Below are 20,717 nucleotides of genomic sequence, written 5' to 3'. Positions count from 1 at the left end.
ATCTCACGGTGTACTAAAATAGTTCACCGAAACGTGTTTCTGAAAACATTTTAAGCGAGAAATAGGCCGTGCAGTTGCTGAATCTGTTTTCAACTTTGTGGATCGGTTTCATTTCAGATCGACCAACTCAGTTCAAAAGATTTGTCAGATTTTGAGAGACTCTGGTCCCGCCCGTTTCAGGGTTAGCACTCTACAAATGAGATGACTCATTTGAGTCCAACTGCCGGCAGTGCCCGTCCTGTCGATTATACATGTCAAATCGGCCAAAATGAAGACCGACGGCCAATCGGATGGGCGACGGACGGAACACACCGAACAGACTCGAGTCACTGATCTCGCCAGACTGTCCAACGGCCGATTATCGGCTTGGTGTGTCTCGGGCTTTAAAGGTCCAGTGTGTAGGTATTTCTCCCATCTAGCGTTGAGATCTTATATCGCAATCAAATCTCTCGCGCCACGCAGTTCAAAAGCACGGATTACAGCTACGGTAGCCTTCACGCTTCAAAAAGCCGGTCTCTTGCTCTTTTCAATGTCCTTTTTCTTTTTCCCTGCGAAGAAGAAGACTCCTGTTCCTGAAATTTGGATTTTGAATACGTGTGGTCTTCCACGTTTCCTTCTTCAAACTTGCCGGGGCCAGGAAGCTACGATACCCATTAGCAGCGTTAGCAGCACCCTGTGAGTTTATCATGTGACAGCGAAAACGCGAAAGGCGGAGCAGTATGTCCCTTACCGGCTAACGTGTTTCAAGATGGCGCATGAATATGGAGCGTCTACCTAAGTTCATGCCAACGCAAACGTAAAATTTCAAGCCAAAAGGAATATTTGGAATTGATGGTGGTGGTAAACATTCATGAAAAAGGACAAGTTTGTGAACAGGCAACACAGATTTTGATAATGAACAACTAAAAACGTTACACACTGGACCTTTAAGACCAAGACCGGTCTCAAGTACTGCAACACTGCCTCACAGCTGTAACTGAATCTTCTGTGGCAGCGGAAATGAGGAAACACCTCAACACAGCAGCTTTATTTAGCTCCTCCAACACAAAAGGAGGAATGTTGGACCTCGGCAGGGTGCAAACTAGGTATTTGTTTCACTGTTGCTGGGCGTCTGTTTATCCCAAAACACATTAAAACATCAACGCTGAGAAACACCTTTTACAGGCTGTGCTGGCTCATTCCCCGCCCGTTCTGTCACACTGCAGCTAGATAACTGATGGAGGATGTAGATGGAAACTCCTCAGCATCAATTATTAATACTAAAAGGTCAAGATCCCTGCAATGTTCTGTGCTGAAGAATTAAGTTACTTGTTTGATTATTTACTCCCATTATTGATTTTTTACCTCAGAAATGTAAATATAATGGAGCTTTTTTTTTTTGTCTTTTTTTTGCAGCTGCAGCAGAAATATTAAAACACTTATTTGCTATATCAGACATGCTCATTATAGCCCGAGCGATACTGGATCAGTGAGGCCAATTCAGATATTCATAGACAAACAGCCAGTACTTTCTCGGGAGATAATCTGTAACGTAGACACTTTCTAAATGACCTCAAACATATTTTTTGCATTTCTGTACTGCATTTTTCTCGCTTCCCCCGCCCCCTAAGCCCAGGTAGCAGGACTGAAAAAGTTTGAATCGGTGCATCCCTAACAATAAGAGGCAACGTTTGTTTGTATGAAAACAGATGGACTATGTGAAATGAATGTGTAATGAAGATCTATCTCCTACTACCTGAAGAAAAAAAAAATCCACTCGTGTGTTAAGATGAAGGCATCTTGTGTTAAAGAGCAAAGTTAATCTGCTGCTTTTCTAACCGTCCGAGAGCCTCTATCAGGCTCCTATACTGCCCCCCTGTGGACAAGGGTGGAACTACAACCAGTGTTTACACTGACAGTTTGATACTGAAGCAAAATGTACAGATACAGAAAAGGGCTTTAAATTAATTTATTTAAAAAAAAAGCATTTCTCCACTGAAGCAGAACAAACATCGATTATTTTTTCTTCTTTTGCTATTGTTTGGAACGTGTACAATCAGAAAACAGACTCGCCAGGTTGCCAGAACAGAGTAAAATAATCAAGCAAAGGGGAGGTCTGCCAACACCACAACGTCAACAAAGCCGGGAGGGACGAGAAGAAGAAGAAGAAGAAGAAGAAGAAGAAGAAGAAGAAGAAGAAGAAGAAGGGTGGGGGGGAAAAAAAGAAGAAGGGTGGGGAAAAAAGAAGAAGAAGAAGAAGAAGAAGGGTGGGAAAAAAAAGAAGGGAAATGAAAACACAAACATTTAATCAAGTGCAGGTCTGGTTTGGACAAAGCGGGTCTATTTTTCCCTCTGTTCAATTTACAGTTAACAACTCCTGTGTTGTCGGATACATGCAAGGTCAACATCTGGAACTACACATGGAGATTTCATATGCTTATATCGGTTATCTGTGCAAGTATTAAAATATGTAGGTATAACTAAGCAAATTTCATACGGATATGTCAGAACGAGGGGAAGAGAAACAAATATTACGAAAAACTATTATCACCGAACAGAAAAGGAAGTCCACATAAAAAAAAAGGTGAGAATTCTAACTTAGTTACCGAAATGTCATCGACCTCATTATTTTGTACGCTTCCTTTTAATTAAATTATTACTTATCTAGATAAGTGAAAATACATTTAAAAAAAAAAAAAGAAAAAAAAAAGAATGAATCCTATGCTCCACATTTGAACAACAAAATACTGCATATCTACGTACAGCTGCGATAAAGGAAGGTCAGTATTGTGAGAGGCTAGCTGCCAGAGTTTCAGGAATATTGGCTCCGAGTTGATCCCTTTTCTGAATGCGTTGACCGTTGGTTTTATTTGATTTTTTTTTTGTTGTCGTTTATTTTAACCGTTGAATGCTCTACGTATTCGTTGCCCGGTTGGTCACATCGTCCAGAGCCGTCCCGACAGGTCCGGGGGTGGGGGCGCGGCGGCTGCCAGAGTTTCCTATCTGCTGAGGTAGATACGACAGAAAGGTTGGCGCCCGGCCCGAGCCGAGGCAGCGCCTCTCCCCGATAACGGTCAGCTCTTAAGGGTTAATTGTTGTTAAGGCTTCCTGTGGTCTTGGTTTTTTTTTTTTAGTCACTCTCCTGTTTTAGTGGCTCACAGGGGACACCTTCAAGTTCATCTTTGTCCCGTTGCTTTATTTTGTTCTCAACCCACATTCCAGTCTTTAAAGGGGTGGACATTATTTTCATTTTCTTGTGTTGTTCTAGAACCGATAAATCCAAACTGAAAAAACTAAAAAGAATCCTCTCCGTTTGGCACCTCAGGAGTCAGTGGTAGGAAGGAGGAGAAACAAAAGAAACAACCGGGGGAAGTGAGAGAGAGAGAGAAAAACTGTGGGGGGAGGAGAAGGTGGTGGTGGTGGTGGGGGCAGGGTTGTGTGGTGTGTGGTTGTACAGACTAGTTGAGGCCTGGGTCGTTAGCTGCCGGCGAGTCCGAGTCCGCCGCGGTGACAGGGATCGACGCCGCCTCCTCCTCTGATTTGATGCGCTTGGCGTCGGGCTGTTCGCTGGCCGCCTGGTCCCCGTTCTGTCGCTTGGTGGGGAGGGAGGCCGAGGCCGAGGCGTGGGCTGCCAGCAGGTGGAGGGGGCTCGCCACAGCTGGAGGGACACAGGGGGGGGGGAATAGACGGGTTAGCAGAGAACTTGTGCTTCACTTGAATCGTTTGGGCTAGCAATGAGTGAAGCGAAACGAGTAGTCCATTCATCAATTAGTTCTTCTGCAACAATTTTGAATATCATTTCAAATACATTTGCATGCAATAATTACAAAACAACCTCCGTTTCCAGCTTCTCAAATGTGAAGGTTTGCTGCTTTTCTTCGTCTTCTATGATTGTAAATTGAATTTCTTTGAATTTGAGCGTTGGTAGGACAAAACAAGGAATATGAAGACATCACCTTGGGATTTGGGAAATGGTGAGGATTACCATTGTCTGATCGAGAAAATCAGCACATTAATCCATTACAAAATATTTTTTAGCTGCGGCCCTAAATTTAATCATCAAAAAGCATAGTTATTGCAGTTTTGCAAACACAAGGAGTTATTCCAGTATAATGCATAAAAACAAATGTTGATGACAATGAACATCATTAATATTTGAAATGTGACAACCGCCACATTGTTCCACTTTTGGTCCATTATTGTTGGACTTAAAACATTGTTTTCCCTCACTGGAGAACGACTGGGTTACAGGCCTGCTTTTCATTCGGTTCCTGTGCTTCTCACCTGAGCTGGCGGGTCCATGGATGGCAGTGGTGATGCTGTGGGTGCCGTTCTGTGTGATGGCCTTTATAGGCAGCTGGTGCTGACCCATGGGCGCCTGCTGCACTATGGTAACAGTCTGCAGGGCGGTGCCAGACTGGGAGGTCTGGATGATGCGACTGGAGCCGCCTATAGAGGTGATGGTGGGAACCGTCTCCACTTTGACTGAGAGGACACAAACATTTCAACAATGACTTCAGTGGGGGAAAAATAAATAAATAAATAAATAAATAAATAAATAAAAATAAAAAGACTTATGCCTACTACACAACAATATGATGATAAATTGAGGGTAATGAAATCAGGCATGGTCTGATCAGTTCAAAAATGACGACAATTAACTAAAACTGCAATAACCAATAATTCTGAACGCTACTGATGCCAGTACGACTGATGCACCAATAAAATATGAGAGCCTTGATACTGGATACAATACTTTGCCAGTAACAGACCAAGAACTGGTCAAGCATTCGATGCCAATTTACAATACTCATTTATGTGCTATGCATTTTGGACGGTAATCAAAAAGGTTTTGATGCCCTTGATGATGGATAACAAATAGTGGCGCAACGGACCAAAGTTGATCCATGGTCCATACGGATCAACACTTAAGATTCCAAATGCATGTGAACCGCGGATTCATTGCAAAGTTTAACCATAATAGTGTAAGATACAGGCATCGCAACTGTCCACGTGAACGGGGCATGTTAAAATCAGTTGACAGACGGTCGTGGCTACTGGAGGAGCGGAAGAACTCAAAAAGCCGTGACGCTGGCTACAGCTCCGTCGTATCAGCGGCAGTTGAGTTACCCGAGAATAGGGGGCTTTGAGCCGGGTACAGGGCACTGCGAGCTGCCGGTTGTGACATTATGTCACTATTAAGTTTAGGCTACAAAAAGTGAGCGATTACTTTTCCCTTTATTTGACAGTGACAGTGGATAGACAGGAAAGGTGGGAGAGAGATGGGGGACGACACGCACTAAAGGGCCGCAGGTCGGATTCAAACCCGGGCTGCTGCAAAGGACTCAGTCTACATGGGGCGCACGCTCTTACTGGGTGAGCTAGAGGTCGCCCCGACAGTATAGTTTATAAACCAAAACGCCAAGTTTAGGAAAAAGATCAAGTTTGGATTAAAAACTCTCCCAAGGAACAAGCATTTCCTGGGTGAAAGACCTTCGAGCTAACTCTGCTCCCCGGCTTGTTGAGTTTTCAGTTCAAGTAATAAATGGAAAGCATTTAAAATAATACAAACACCCGCCCCCCCTTGTGCTGATCCGAAAATGTATCCGATCCGTGACCTAAAACCGTGATCCGATCAGAAACCGCAAGTTTTGTAATCCGTTGCACCCCTAACAAGATTTTTCCCATGCTCCCTGCCTCACCTTTGAGCCCTGTGCGCTCTCCGTTCTCCTGTGGCTCGCTCTTGATGATGGCGGCTGGCTGGGCGATGACGGCGGCCGAGCTGAGGGACCCGGCCGGGATCTGCTGCAGGACGTGGACCGTCTGGACAGCAGGCTGGGAGGTGCTGGTGCTCACTGGGGAGGCCATGGTGTAGGTCACTGGCTTCATGTTTTGAGGTAACTGACGCTGGACTGCTATGAGTACCGGCTGGTTGTTAACAGGCGAGCCTGGAACAGAGCACACAGGGATATTTATATATAAAGAACATAAGACGTTAGGAATGGTGCAGGTTTATTCATTATTATTATCCTCTTGATAATAGAAACATGACAAATGTGAAATATACGGACATTTTCTTGGGCATTCAGGTTGTGCAGAGGATTTGCAACAGCGTGTTGAAATGACAGCAGGATCTATCTGAACTTCCATTAATGCCAGGTAATGAAATGGTCGAGGCCTTTTTCAAAGTCAATACTATCAAATTAGGCTTCTCTGCTGTTCAGAAACTGGCCACAAACCAGATAGTTTAACAAGGCCTGTAATGGTTTTAACTGAACACAATAAAGTGTTCCTACAAATAATGTGAGTGGCAATAAAATGTTAACGATAGGGAAATCTACTGATGAGACTTGTGACGTACAACTTCCATTTGTGACTTTTTAAATAGGGGTGCACCGATCCGATATTAACCCTTGTGTGGTGTTCGGGTCTGCGGGAGCCATTTTCAAGGTTTACTAAAAAGAAAAAATATGCTATTTATTATTTATTCTAACTCAAACTCACTGGCCTTGGCTCATTTTCTGTGAAGAGCATACAAATTATTTTTAATGACAGCACATGGTACACCCCACCTACACATAACTATTACGTATGAGGTGTTCGGGTCTACTGGGCCCAAATGTATTTAAATGTAGGTGCTATGAAACTAGGTTGTCTTTCTGAAACCGCTATTCCCACACAAAGTTACAAAATTGTTACATTTCAAGCACTTTCACCTGTTCTGATTAAGTTCCAAGAAATAAGCACCAATAATGATCAAAATTCTTGTTTCTATTTTTTTTCTAATTGAATTTCCTTATTTTCTCACAAAAACCAAAAATGATCATAAATGTGATCTTACAGTGGTAAATGGCAAATATGAACCATAAATTATGTATATATCAATGGTAATTGAGCTAAAGTAAACATCTATTAAGTATTTTTAAATAAATTGTTATGGCTGGTATTGATTTAAAAGCCTAATAATGTGGGTGGGTCCACAAGACCCAGGAACATTGGCTGCGTAACAAAAATATGAACACCACACAAGGGTTGAGATCGGATATCGGTCCCGATATTGACAAAATAGCTGGATCGGGGATTGGAAAAATTAACAGATCCACGGGCAGATCCAGTTTTATTAGTTTTTTTCCCCCTCTGTCGCACGTGTGTCGCATGCTGGAAGAGTTGAGTGTAGAAATAAATAAGAATTCAATACAACGGTATCGGCAGATACACAAAGCCCAGGCATTGGTACTGAAAAAGTCGGATCGGTGCATCTCTACTTTTTAATTGATCCCATTAAAAAAAAAAAAAATCTTATGTTAATACTTTTAAAAACTAACTTCCAAACCAATCTGATAACCTCAAATGGGAGTGCCCCTTAAAAGAATAGCAGACTAGAATCAACTTGAAAAAAAGAAGAGCATGTTGTGGCAGAGACTTGGGACAGAAGCCAGGATCAAGAGCCACAGAGGCTGAAGCAGCTAGACTGAAATCTACAAACCCTGAATACAAAGCCGAGAGGGAGGGTGTCATACCTGGTGTGTTTTGTGCAAAGCGTGCTTCCTGGATGACTGCCAGTTTGGGCTGGACCACCGTGGTGGACGCCGGGGCAGGAGCCGAGGAGGTCTCCAGCTCCAGGGGAACCGGGGAGCCCTCTCGTGATAGGCTGTCGGGGGTCTGGACGCCACTGGAGTGAGCGGAGAGAACCCCAGAGTGATTGGGAGACGCCGGGGCACTCCTGAGGGCCGGACAGACAAGTCGGGTTAACTCACCAATGGCAAGATTGGTATTCAAGTTGATTAAATATTGAAAAGAATTGTGTCCGTGACTGAATGAACATCAATGATTTGAGGGCTGAGAGTCAAAAATAATGTGTTTTGCAGTCAAACATAATGAAGAAACAGGTCATCCACTGCAAGAAATTAGAGCAATATTTGTTATTGGGATCAGTTTGTGGTTCCTTTCTTGGTTTTTCAAGGAACTGGTTTTGAATGGAGTCCTGAATCTTGTACAATGTTGTCATATTAGGCTGTTTTTTGACATGTTTAAATGCCTCAACTAATGCTTAATGTAATGTATCTTGAGCATGTTTTTATCTTCAGTTTCTTGCCCATTCTCATTTTATGATATTTCGGCCCTACAGATCCCCCAGTAGGATCAAAACATTGCCGGCATAAATGCAACCAATGCACATGTGGCGCTCTTATATTTGAGAAATATAAATGACTGCAAGTGCTGCTAAAGACCAAAATTATACAACCATTAAGGGATACATTAACAGTCATGTCGGTAAATCAAAAAAACTCTATAGTTGACAGGCTGTTGAAATCTATAGTGTGTATGAGCTCATTCGTGCAAAAATAAACAAGACAATCTGGGAGGCTGTGGTAAAACGGTGTTAATTTGAACGACTCTGTATGAATCAAGGCAGCAGTGTGTGACAGTAGGATGGAAGCAGACCTGGAGGAGAGGGGTCCGTGTGGGGTCCGGAAGCAGGGCACGCCCCGGGGCCTTCGTTTCCTGAAGGCCTGCTCGATGAGCTTGCCCTCCGAGGACGGGTCTATCCTCCAGAACGAGCCTTTGCCTGGCTCCTCCTGCGACCGCGCCACTTTGATGAAGTAACGGTTCAACGACAGGTTGTGACGGATCGAGTTCTACGACATGGGAGAGACGAGTGGTTAAGGGTGTTGTGAATGTATTACTGAGGTTTTAAATGGTTATTTCTGTGACCGTTTTGGTGCAGAGACTCTTTAGCACGTCTGCCATCTTTGTACCATCACGGTGACAGTCAAAGTGCGCTCTGACAGACGAACATGAGGCCAGAACTCACCTGCCAGCCCTTGTCTGCGGTCCTGTAGTAGGGGTAGTTTTTTGTGATGTGATTGTAGATGCCATTTAGTGTGAGCTGCTTGTCCGGAGCCAGCGTTATGGCCTGGACTATCAGCTGTGCATAGGAGTACGGAGGTTTTGAGTCATCCTGTGGAGCAGAGGAGAAATGCATATTTATGAATCGGGTCCCGGCTACACCCAGAAAACAAAAAGTCTTCACGACATCTTTCAAGCTGTCAATTGACACGGAATCAAACTGCCAGAACTATGCCAGAGCACCGCAAAACTGTTTTTTTTATTTTTTACATGAATAACATAAGAGCATCTGTGGAGATTAAAAAAAACATGCTTTAGGGGATATAAAAACAGAAAAATATCCATTGTGTTAAGTTTTAGTCCGACAACCTTCAGGCGTTAAGGTTTTACTAAAAGAAATGACAAAATGTAGCATATATTAGTGTGTGGGAGTTGGATTTTAATGATATTAACCAGTAGAAAAAGGCGTATTTTCCAACTATCTTTCAATATACTTCCAACAGCAATATTTAACACACATTATGAACCAATTTGGGTGGGATTTACTGGAAAGAACTCAGTGCCCTGTGGGTGTGTTTTAGAGGGCCGTGATACAGGGGAAGTAAAATAACTAACGAAATGCTGAACAGAATCATAAACTAAGGGCCAGTTTTGAAGGTAGGGCGCCTGGACTTTAGTCCTGCTCTCACCTTGGGACTGTCTCCTCCAGAGGCGTCTTTGTCGTTCTCAGGCTGGGAGTTGTCATTCATGAGCTGCAGCTCTGCAGAGCTGACCATGCGCCCGCCCATCCTGTAGCTTGAAGAGCCGGCGCCCCGCGGGCTGGAGGGGCACGAGTTAGCAGCACTGCAGGACAACACGACAACATGACCGTCAGCTGCCAGGAAACTTACTGTAAACATCATTTACACTACAGCAACACATAAACAATAGGTTTGGATTAGGTGCTTACACTAAAACATAACTAGCCTGGCATTTCCCAGAAAGGGGCGTGATGGGTTGCCTGGCTCACTTCTCCGCAGTCTGTGCTGCAGTGACACGCTTTTGGCAGACGTCTATGCAAATAGCCCTACCTCCCAGACTGTCTGGAAATACTGCAGTCGCTTTAGGAGCCATTTTCAGGCCTAAAGTAACAACACATTCAAATCTTGAATCAGGTCTATTTATCCATGTAATGGACTTGAATAACCGGGTGATGAAGAGAGACTTATCGTAAAGGAGGATTTCCATATTTAATGTCTCTCGGTACTCGGGGGACTCGTTGTTGGTAAACCACACAAACAAACAAAGAAGCTACACCTGCTGCTTCTTTCATTATGCGGACTGTTTATTTGCAAACACATTTTATCATAGAACATTCAAACGGGACCTGTATGACAGAGGAAACTAGGGCTGCACCATATGAGGAAAATATGCAATAAGGGTGTTGAATATCGCGTCAACGACATTACTTGCGATAAATAAAAAGATATTAAAGTGTACTCAGTTCTGCCTTACTGCTGCTTTCAGTATTCTTCGAAAATACAAATTGCTTGTTTAATTTAAAACGAAAGGAAATAATTTCCAACATTCTTCTATTAAATAAATTGAACACTGAATTGAATATAAAAAGGCACCACTAAAAATAAATGACAGTTATATTTTAAAGCAGGGGTCTTCAACGTTTTTTTAGGCCTAGGACCCCTAAACTGAAAGAGAGACGAGCAGGGACCCCCCTACTATATTGTATACAATTAAGTTGCATATTAAACTGGGACTACAATAACGTGTGGGAAGCCTAAGCCTTTATACATACCTTTTTTGCATGGAATACAAAGCTATTAAAATAATAATTGTCGGCATGATTTCATAAATCATCTTTTATTGTTAAACATACATGTGGCACAGTGAATCCTTAGGATTAACTGTATCTGTGGATGGCTGCCTTAGTGACTACCTTACCTATAGGCCAGTAAGCATATCATCAGTGGGGATTTATATTTGCTAATAACATGTTGCATTCATGTTAAGACATTTTTGAAAAAAACTTTCCAAAAATTATCAATAAGTTGGAGGCCCCCCCCCCTTCAGTAACTCTGAGGACCCCCTAGTGGTCCCGGACCCCCTTTTGAACAAAAAACTCAGAGTGTCTCTCGCAATATGTGGCAGCATTTCGTGCTGTGTTTATTAGGGGTGGAGGGGAAAATATTGAAAAATCGCATGTATCGTAATTTTTTTTGGGATTACTTTTTCAAATCGATTCTTTTCCCTAGAATCAATATTTTTGTATACATTTTTACCAACGACCCGCCTAAATATTTTACGACTACATCATATCTGTTTCCGGCAAAACAGACCCAAAGCAGAAAATCCATGTTATGTACTTCTAAATAAATAAATTAATGAATATAATAAATTATAAATAAATGAAATAAATGTCACACCGACTGACTGACATGTGATGGGCATTCTTCTTAGAAAACTATTTGCTTTTAGAAATGTCTCTAGAGGTATATTATTCAACTTTTGTTGTTGTTAAAAAAAAGGAAAAGAATACTCAATATTATCTAATAGCAATACTTCTAGAATCGCAGTAAATGAAATATCGCAATACAAATCTAATCGGCACCCCATGCATCCTGAAAGAATTGAATTGGGACAAAAAGCACATCGTCCCAGCTCTGGTGTTAATTGCGCCAGTTGACATCGCGAGGACGATAAAAAAAATGAATATATTGTGCAGCCCTAGAAGAAAACCTGGTTGCTTTGGAGCCATCTGGCTGAGATCAGAGGTGAGAGGATCTAAGAGTCTGAGATGGAGGCGCCTCCCTCTCTGAGCTGTGCAGCCGCTGAACTAAGCCTAAGCTGATCACCCTTTAGAGGCCATGTGAAGGTCCGCTGACACGTCAAGGTCAGCTGGAGGCATTGTGGGAGTTTTCCTCCCACCCTGCACTGATGAGGGATCTCCGATTCAGAAAACTGTACGTTTAAAAGAACGGATGGAAATATCCTAAGTCCTTAACTTAGCATTTCCTTTTCCCGCAAAAGTTAAAGTAATACAGCAATACTTTTGATATTTGGTTTGGTTAATGGTAGGGCTGTCAAAAGTAAACGCATGATTGCGTTAACGCAAATTAGGGCTGGGCGAAAACTGAGAAAATCAAATATCACAATACTTTTGACCAAATACCTCAATATCGATATTGCGGAGATATAGTCGGTTGACAATTGGTGCTTTCACAAAATAGTTACACAATGAGCTTTATGATACATAATCCACATCAGTAATGTGGATATAATGACTATAATAGAACAGCTAGAACAGTCTGCTAAATTAAGAAAATGACTGTAACACTTTACTGTAATGTAGCACTTAACACTCATATCACAATATTATGATATCCTAAATCTGAGATGATATCTAGCCTCATATCAATGTTGATATAATATTGATATAATTTTTGACACATTAAGGCAGGTACTGTTATTATTGATGAAGCCCAGTTCTCTGGTTTATCGTGGTTTACATAAAAGTTGCTACTTTTCTTCCGGAAATTACAATTTAGGTTGAAATAACTAAAACTAACTCCAACCTGATCCAATTGATGGATTCATCTTCAAAACTAGCCCAAAGCCAGAGGGGTAAATGAATGCTAAATTCCAATACATCTTAAATATAAACTTTGCAGCATGAGGAACCATCACAGGTGAGGATAGTTTTTAGATACTAATGTGTTGAGAGAAATAATCCCTGTAGCACACACAAGGAAATAAAGTCACCTCCGGCCTGCTTCAAGCCAGTGAATGCATATTACTTTGCAGCAGAAGTAAGTACCTAATGGTGCCAGTGGGCGATGGCAGGGGGCTCATTAGGTGAGCGATGTTGTCTGGAATGTTGATGGTCAGGGGGGAGATCTGGGGCTGTACTGGTTTCACTGGGGACTCGGGAGCTTCGCGCTTCACTTTCTTCCCACTGGACAGCGCTGTGAAAGTGATCTTGATGTTTGTGCTGGGGAACCTGAAAGTGCACCTGCAAAAGAAAACAGTTTTTTTTGTGAAAAAGTGAAAAGGCAACCGTCAATGAAATAAGCATTTTTTTGTTGTTGTTAAAGGCAAATCAAATTACTGGGCACTCGTTAACAACACATAAACCCCAGCAGTGGTAGATTCTCTGGCCGACTTTAATTAGCCGAGAGAGACAACAAATAAGTTAAACTTAAATACTGATGCAAAGGCTCGATGAAGCGCCTCCCTTCACCACACTGCCTGAAAATCTATGTTGGAAGGAGCAAAAACCAGAGCATTATCACAGATAGCTCTGCGATATTACACTGCAGAGGACTGAAGCTGCTCTGCTGCGACTGTTCTGGGGGGAGCGGTGGCCTCACCGGGGGACAAGCCTAAATTAGGCCGAGTGGTAAATATAAAGACATGCACAGGTCTCAGCACCACGTCAACTATAAGAAAAGATGCAGCCATTGGCAATGGACACTTCTCTTCTGTGATCATTAGTGCTTAAAAAAAAATGTGTCAGTCAATGTACAGTATCTGTTCCAGAAAATGAACTGACAATAATTTTTAATTATTACAGTGATTTATCGATTATAAAGTGGTAAATATGCACCACTTCCAGCTCTTTAATGTGATGAATTTTTGTTTAATATCATTGTGAATTGATTAACTTTAGGTAATGGTCCTTCTTTTTGCCATTATCGGACAGTTGTAGGCAAAATTATACATCAAATATAATTGGGTGGCTATTAATTTATAATGAAAATAATCTTGAAATCAAAGCTGTTATTTAAGACCCAAACCACTGTGAAACGTATTTTACTCTTCTGATGTACCAAGTATCCTTGGAACATTTTCCACATTTTCCACAGCGACTTTCAGCACACTGCAGAAAATAGGGTAAGGACTTGTTCCATTTTCCTTTACATGCAACATGCCTTGTTGCTGCATTGAAATATGGTCCAACGAAGTGGCCTGCAACAAAATGTGGCATCTCTGCTGTCTCTAGGGCGTATCTACTGCATGTCCTGTTGCCCTCAGTAAACTAAATGATTATTGCTCTCATCATTGTTGCAAAATTGAGGAAACTAGCGAACCGTGCTGATAGTCACGACACCAAACAATCCGAGAAGTAATAACTCGTGGATAAAAGGTGCATTCAATAAAAGCCTAACAGAAACATAACCACAATGCATCTTGGAGCTGGGTCAATAGGTCAGTGTTAGGCCAATAAAGTTAATCACTGATATGTAGTAACGGCGTATACGTTGGCTGATAAATAACAAGACATACGACTGGAAAGATGTAAAAACTCAAAACATTGATATTGGTATGTGCCTCAAACATCCATTATCTCTTTGCCTATACAAGTCACTTATTAGCTTGTCAAAAGGAACCAAACCACGCCATTTCTACAGCACAATGTACAGGTCTGGGAGACATGAGCTGGGTTTAAACTCATTTGAATGAATTGTGTGTCAGTTCTCATTCAGTCTTCTTCTGTTTTTTTATTTTTTTATTTTTTTAAAAAGGTGACCGCTCTCTCTCATAGAATTACATGTTACTTACGGTAATTACTTGTTTTAAACGAGTGAGACATTTCTATTATTGCTTCTCCATTTGCTATGCAGTGGAATAACAAAAAAAAAAATAAAAAAAATAAAAAACTACAACAACCAACAAAATGGACTCAGGAATGCAGGGACACTGCCAACAGAAACTGAGCACGCTTTAGGGCAGATTATTTGTAATTAAAATATTTCGTATTTGATTAAAACAAACCCATCGTTGGTGTACTTTTATTTATGATGGATGAAGGGGAAACTGTCACCGGAAATCTTCAAACGTTCACAGACAACAGTGAATAGAAGTTACTCTTCTGAATCACTGTTTGGCTCAGGCGGCGCAACACCGTGGAGACGGAGCAGACACACATTGGTTTTCATCTAGTTAAAGAGTGCCAGGCACAGCACTTTTTTCGCCAGGTCCTCACAGAGCTGGCATCTGCTGAGAGAACTGTATCCCTGACACCTACATCTCAAATTAGCTTTGCCGCTCACAGGAGGAGAATGAAACACTTCCTGGAGCCAGACTGGTGAGGGGAGACCATTTTCATTGTGCATGTTCCCTCTCAACACCCTTTCAGGAAGCCTAGACACTCCACTGTGGATCAGACAAAGTTATGGAAGATCCTTAAATAACATCAGAGCACTTCTCAATATGTAGCAGCCGTGGAGAGCTGACAGAGTGGGGACATTGATATCTAAATATATCAACAAATAACAAAATATCAAACAATCCTGTTCCTTTATGTTCTTGTCTGTATTTCACCGTGCTTTTATTGAGCTGTAAACCATTAGCGCCCTAACTTTGAACAGGGAGTATTGAATAATGATGACTGTGTACAGTATATTAGGACGCTTTCACACCTGAGATATTTGGTCCGTTTTGACCGGACATTGTTTGGCAAACATTGTAGCCCACCCAGATCATCAACAGGTTGGTTGTTTTTCCAATTAATCATTACAGTCTATAAATTAGTCTATAAATGTCCGACCAACAGCTCAAAACCCAAAGAGATTGAATTGATCATACAGAACCTCTCTTTTGAGAAGCGTGGACCAGCAATGTTCTGCATTTTTGCATTTGAACAACAAAATTGTTCGACCATGTGGCCGAGTATTGATAACTGAACATATTAGATGTTAATTCCAAGAAGACAGACATGCTTTTTTTTTTTTAACTTGTCATTGCCAAAATATTTACATATATAGGGAATAGTCCGACATACTGTGGTCAAAAGAGCTTAATTTAGGAAATATCTGATCAATGAGCGAATTAAAAAAAACTCCAATCTGACCAGGGATTCAATGCCAACTTTCAATACAAGGCAAATAGGTTCCTTATGTAGCCTTACCATCATGTAATTGCTTGATTAACAAACAGTTTCAGCACTACATGCATAATAATTAGTCATTTTTAATTATAAGTGAGTGGGGCTCCACGGTGTGGGAAACTGTGTCCACGTTGTTGAGGATCCCCCTCAAAGCATGCATTCATTGAAGTCTCTTTATCTACCCTATTTTTCTCCTGGATGAACAATGAGGCCTGAACTCCGAAAACTCACATGCACAGTTGCTATGCTGCTAGGCTGTAAGGACGGCAACAAACAAAGCTTGTTTTTCATCCCCACCCACACTGCAAAAAAGAATGTAAACAAAAGAAGACAGCAAGACAGGAAAGAGCACCAACTTGGAGAGGATTTGCGGGTGTGGGAGAGGACAGGGAGGGGAGGGAGAAAAGGGGGTAGCTGTGCCTTTCTGTTCAGTCTGTTTACATCACCAAAGAGGAATCCCTGGAATACAACCGACCTGTCCCCTGGGCCACAGCTCTGCGAGTTCGCTAATGCTGTCAATCTGCTTCTTTAGCGGTCTTATTGTGGACAGTGAGGGTTGTCTAAGTGTCTTCTCCAGTTTGAGGATTACAGTAAACCATGTGGGCCCGGGCTAGGTGTCTTAATTATTAAACCATGTTGTGAAGACTGCTGCTGATGAAAAGATCTTTAATGGCAGTCGGCCTGATCAATATGAGAACTTGAAACCACTGCTGCTCTTTCCTTGTGCTGCCTACTAATTAAATGCATTGGTATATGCATGATGTGGCTAACAGCCATGCAGAAATTGATTTAATTATCAACCTCTAAACAAAAACATGTTCAGATGCAGACAATATTTTTGTGCAAAAGGACAATTTAGTGGTGCAGAAATTGCACCAAGTCACAACAAGCTTTTTCTTTGTGCAGTACAAAAAAAAACATGTTTTCACATTGAGAGATTGCACAATAGCTGAGAGCAGTGTGGGAAGAATTGCCAGTGTTGGCAGAGGCTGGTAGGTTTGTTTACATTACAAGTCACTTTAGTGAATAAACTGCAACCACTTTTTGGCATGCTAAAAATCCCAAAAGTACAAAATGTAAACAAGAGGTTTTATTTTTTCATCCAGAGATGATCTTCCCATTCTGGTTTTGTAGTTTCAATTCTGGACGTGGGATTAAGACATATTTTCATTGTTAGTCCATGTCAATTACAATTTCTTTTCTGATTGTTAAACTGTTATATTGTACATATTTATTCTAGGCTATTGTATATTTTACATAAGTTATTTTTGTAATATTTCTACTCTATTGTTTATGTTCTTGTCTGTTGCAGCACTTTTCTTTGTTTATTTCTTTTGTATGCAACAACCACCAAGGCAAATTCCTTGAAAGTGTTACGTACCTGGCAATAAATTCAACGTCGTATGTTTCATTTCACTGGCCACACTGACATCATCTAATTTCCTGTTGTATACAACCTAAAGACCGAAACCCTAAAAATACTCCATGTACAATGATGTAAATGGGTAAAGTATCACGTTTGACTTTTTTGTTTGATGAATGACTTAAATGAATTAGCAAAATTGTTGATAAACTTCCTGTCCATAAGCTAAACAATTAATAGAATACTTGTTTTCACTCTACTTCAAATTGCTTTTTCAACCAACAGAGACATTTGGTTTACAATGGTATAAAACAGCAAATCTTAATATTTGAGAAGTTGGGACAAGATAAGGTTTGCCTTTTAAATTTAAATGATAAATTGATTATTAAAATGGTAGATTGGTTTTCTGTTCATCGGTGCAGGCTACAACCTGCACAACAAAACTTTCTTAAAAGCTCGAACAACCTCCATTACAGAAACGTCTTGTTTCATTTTAAAATTAAGTATGAGGGTCAAATTCTTGTTTATTGGTCAATATTAGCAAATTATTAGTGAAATACATCGGCTAGTATGCCTTCGGCTGATTTGAATTGAGAGTAGGTCCCGCAGGCTCTGCTGTTGTGAGCCGGTAGGGCGGGGATGGGCTGGTTTGTTTACGTTTAGGGGTCGAGAAGAGCTCCATTCACAACTATACAGAAGTTGCAGCTACCTGCTAGCTAACATTTTTGCATGTCAATAAGGACAATGTTTACAGTATCACCAGATTTATATTTCTGACATAAGAGTGTCCACGTGAAAGAAAAACTGCCTTGTCAATATCAACAATAATAGCGTCACCATAGCTATGAGCTAACTTTGTTATTTTGGCTAAGTAGCTCCAATACAGACACGGTGGACTGCAGCTAACGCTAAGATAACCAACGGAGGGAATGTGGAGTGAAGGCAGGCGGATAATTAACACTGTTGCTAACACGAATGTCAACAAAGAAAATGGCATAGAGAACAGGATGCGGAGTTCTTGCTAACATGCTAAAACACGTGGTCCTCTCAACCCTGCTAGCCAGCCACTATTAACCCAATGTTGTTGACTGTTAGCGCTTTAGCGCTAGCATCCACATGTTCACCGAGAGGGGAAACTTACATTCGTGGTAGCTGCAGAGGAGGGGCGCCCCGTCTGAGGAACACTCCATCTACAAACACCCCGTTTTTACCGAGACACCTCAGGTAGAAATCCCCGCTACCGGTTCCGTCGTCGCTGGCGGTGAATATCTCCAGATGCCTCCGGGAGATGAAGCTGGAGTGGCCCATACTCACGTCCACGGAGCCCTGAGACGAGTTCCGGCCGATGGTCACCGAGCGCTTTTTCATCATGTATTCGAATTCACGGCCCTCAAGCCGGGCAACCGGCCCAGACGATCCGCTCACCACAGCCATGTTCGGGTTAAAGTCTTTAAACGACAAATAACGTTACTGGGACAAATAAAACACCGGTGTATGGACGCCTGACTGTGGCCTTACAGAGGCGTGTAAACGGATCAAATCTACAATAGGGGCATCGAATTCAAAACAGGAATTTAGAGGGGAACATGCGAGGCCAGGGACAGCGGCTCCGACCCACCGCCGAGAGAAAGGGTAGCAGATAGATCCAACCAAACAGAGCAAGAGGCGGATATGACTTTACAGACAGCGCGCTCCACCAATGAGAAACCAGGAAGCCGATGCAGCTCCGCGACTGCGACCAATCACGCGTAAGAATTAATCCGAGGACACTTTCAAGGTCGGTTGGTGGGTAGCAATAAGCGCGTATACTGTTTAGTGAGAAGTAAGACGCGGAGTGGTCATTATGCACCGCACAGGAAAGGAGTGGAGCAACCGGTTTGAACACGTGCAATCAGTCACAATAATCACTACAGCGAAAGATTATCGATAATCCATGATCATGCATCGATATCACCGACATATCGTGTATCCAAACCAATAAACTACCACATGTATGAGATCATTTTGCAGGATCCATCTCCCTTCTGACTCCACGTCGAAGAAGCGCAAAGCCACAGTGCACGATGGTCTTCCTCCTCCACTACAGAATCCATGGCTGGTTTGGCACGTTACCCCCTTTGCAGCATCTTGTTACTTTGTAAATATGAGGTAGCTATCTTTTAAATGATCATCGTACAGTCTGTAACCAGTGCAAACAACATCGTGTTACCTTGACAGGCAGGCAGACAGACTTAATATTTCCCTGCTGGGGCTGCAGGTTTGTAATCCTGTGCTGTCCTGTCTGCAAGCGTTGTTATCATCAGGGTGAGTGACCCTGCCATCTGTAGGCCACTTGTTTGTAAACACTGTGGAAGTGGTGGGTGTGCGCGTGCGTACACGCGCTTGCGAACAGGCCTCTGATAACACCCCTAACAAAGGTGTAAAGTAATGATCAGGCGTTAACAGATTGTTTTCATTGAATGCAGCATCGATGTAAAAACAAGGTTAGTTAACATAAGAATAATGATCAAAAGGTTTGTATTGCATTGAGCGAAAATACAGAAGTCTTTCTTTACAACTGCAAAGATTTGAAACATGGTGCGTCAATGATCCTTGCTGATCATTTCACGAGAAACAGATATATCAACTTGATGAAGTTTGATATAAGATTAAATATGTATCATCATTGGTCAACAATGTGTATAATACGTAGTTATCAAATCATATACATTATTGTAATTTTCAATAAACAATACCGAAATTTTATCTTTCCCTGTTCTGTATTTTATTTCCGTAGCCTTTTTTTCTTATTGCATCTTATTCTTATTAACATTACTACATCTTATTTTATTTTTTATTTTTTGAAACAAAGCATCTCACCTGTTAAAAGTGGTGGAAAAAGTACTCAGATATTTTACTTAAGCAAAAAAATATTAATACCGCTCAGTAAAAATACTCTTTAAGTAAACGTCCTGCATTCAATATTTCACTAAAAAGGGCTGTAGGCTACTCAATATTCACAACATTAATATAGCAGCAAACAAATATTTGCTATGTAAAGATATAGTGGAGTAATCACAATCAATCTGTGTTGTAATCTGAGCTTCTCGGTCCGGCCACGTGTGTGTTAGTGCATGTGGCTGTTATAAAACGTAAGTATTTCTCATGGGGAACAGTTTGTGTGAGCCATGTGGAGGCAATCCCAGCTCACGTTTTTTTTTCAGTATTTCGAGGACAGGCGCTTTAAGTAAAAAAACCAACCGAAAGTAGCCTATTAACAGCAACATTTACTAAAAGGATTTAAGTAAAAGTAATTGTTAGGCAGAGAGTTATATTATTATATTACATATATCATATTATTGGAAGAAAAGTAGCATTTGGTGGAGGTGAAGTACATTTTAACTACTTTATATACTGGATAGTTTAATCGCACACTATTATATTTTTTTAAACTAATCATATGTTTGTTTTTTAAAATCTACATTTTGTAAACTGACCACTCCAGCTGTCAGATAAATGTAGTGGAGTAAAAAGTACAATATTTCCCTCTGAAATGTGGAGTAGAAGTATTAGTAAAATAAAATTGAAATACTTAACCTAAAAAAATACTTAACTACAGTGCTGTCAATGTTGTTAAAAGGGTGATTCCTTTAAAACACACAT

General features: G+C 41.3%; 1 protein-coding gene across 1 annotated transcript; it reads right to left on the bottom strand.

Annotated features, from left to right (window-relative positions):
* Positions 1 to 1,932: 1,932 nt before the first annotated feature.
* On the bottom strand, positions 1,933 to 18,792 carry foxk2b (forkhead box K2b). Its single transcript, XM_039824970.1, has 9 exons — positions 18,217 to 18,792; positions 12,641 to 12,835; positions 9,519 to 9,672; positions 8,795 to 8,941; positions 8,425 to 8,618; positions 7,500 to 7,702; positions 5,682 to 5,927; positions 4,264 to 4,464; positions 1,933 to 3,637 (listed from the first exon to the last, which is right to left on the bottom strand). The coding sequence occupies exons 1-9, from the start codon at positions 18,507 to 18,509 to the stop codon at positions 3,438 to 3,440; spliced, it is 1,833 nt and encodes a 610-aa protein (XP_039680904.1). The 5' UTR covers positions 18,510 to 18,792; the 3' UTR covers positions 1,933 to 3,437.
* Between the last annotated feature and the right edge of the window lie 1,925 nt (positions 18,793 to 20,717).

Source organism: Perca fluviatilis, chromosome 15, assembly GCF_010015445.1.
Source record: "Perca fluviatilis chromosome 15, GENO_Pfluv_1.0, whole genome shotgun sequence".
NCBI classification, from domain to species: Eukaryota; Metazoa; Chordata; class Actinopteri; order Perciformes; family Percidae; genus Perca; species Perca fluviatilis.
This window is presented reverse-complemented; position numbering and strand designations above follow the sequence as displayed.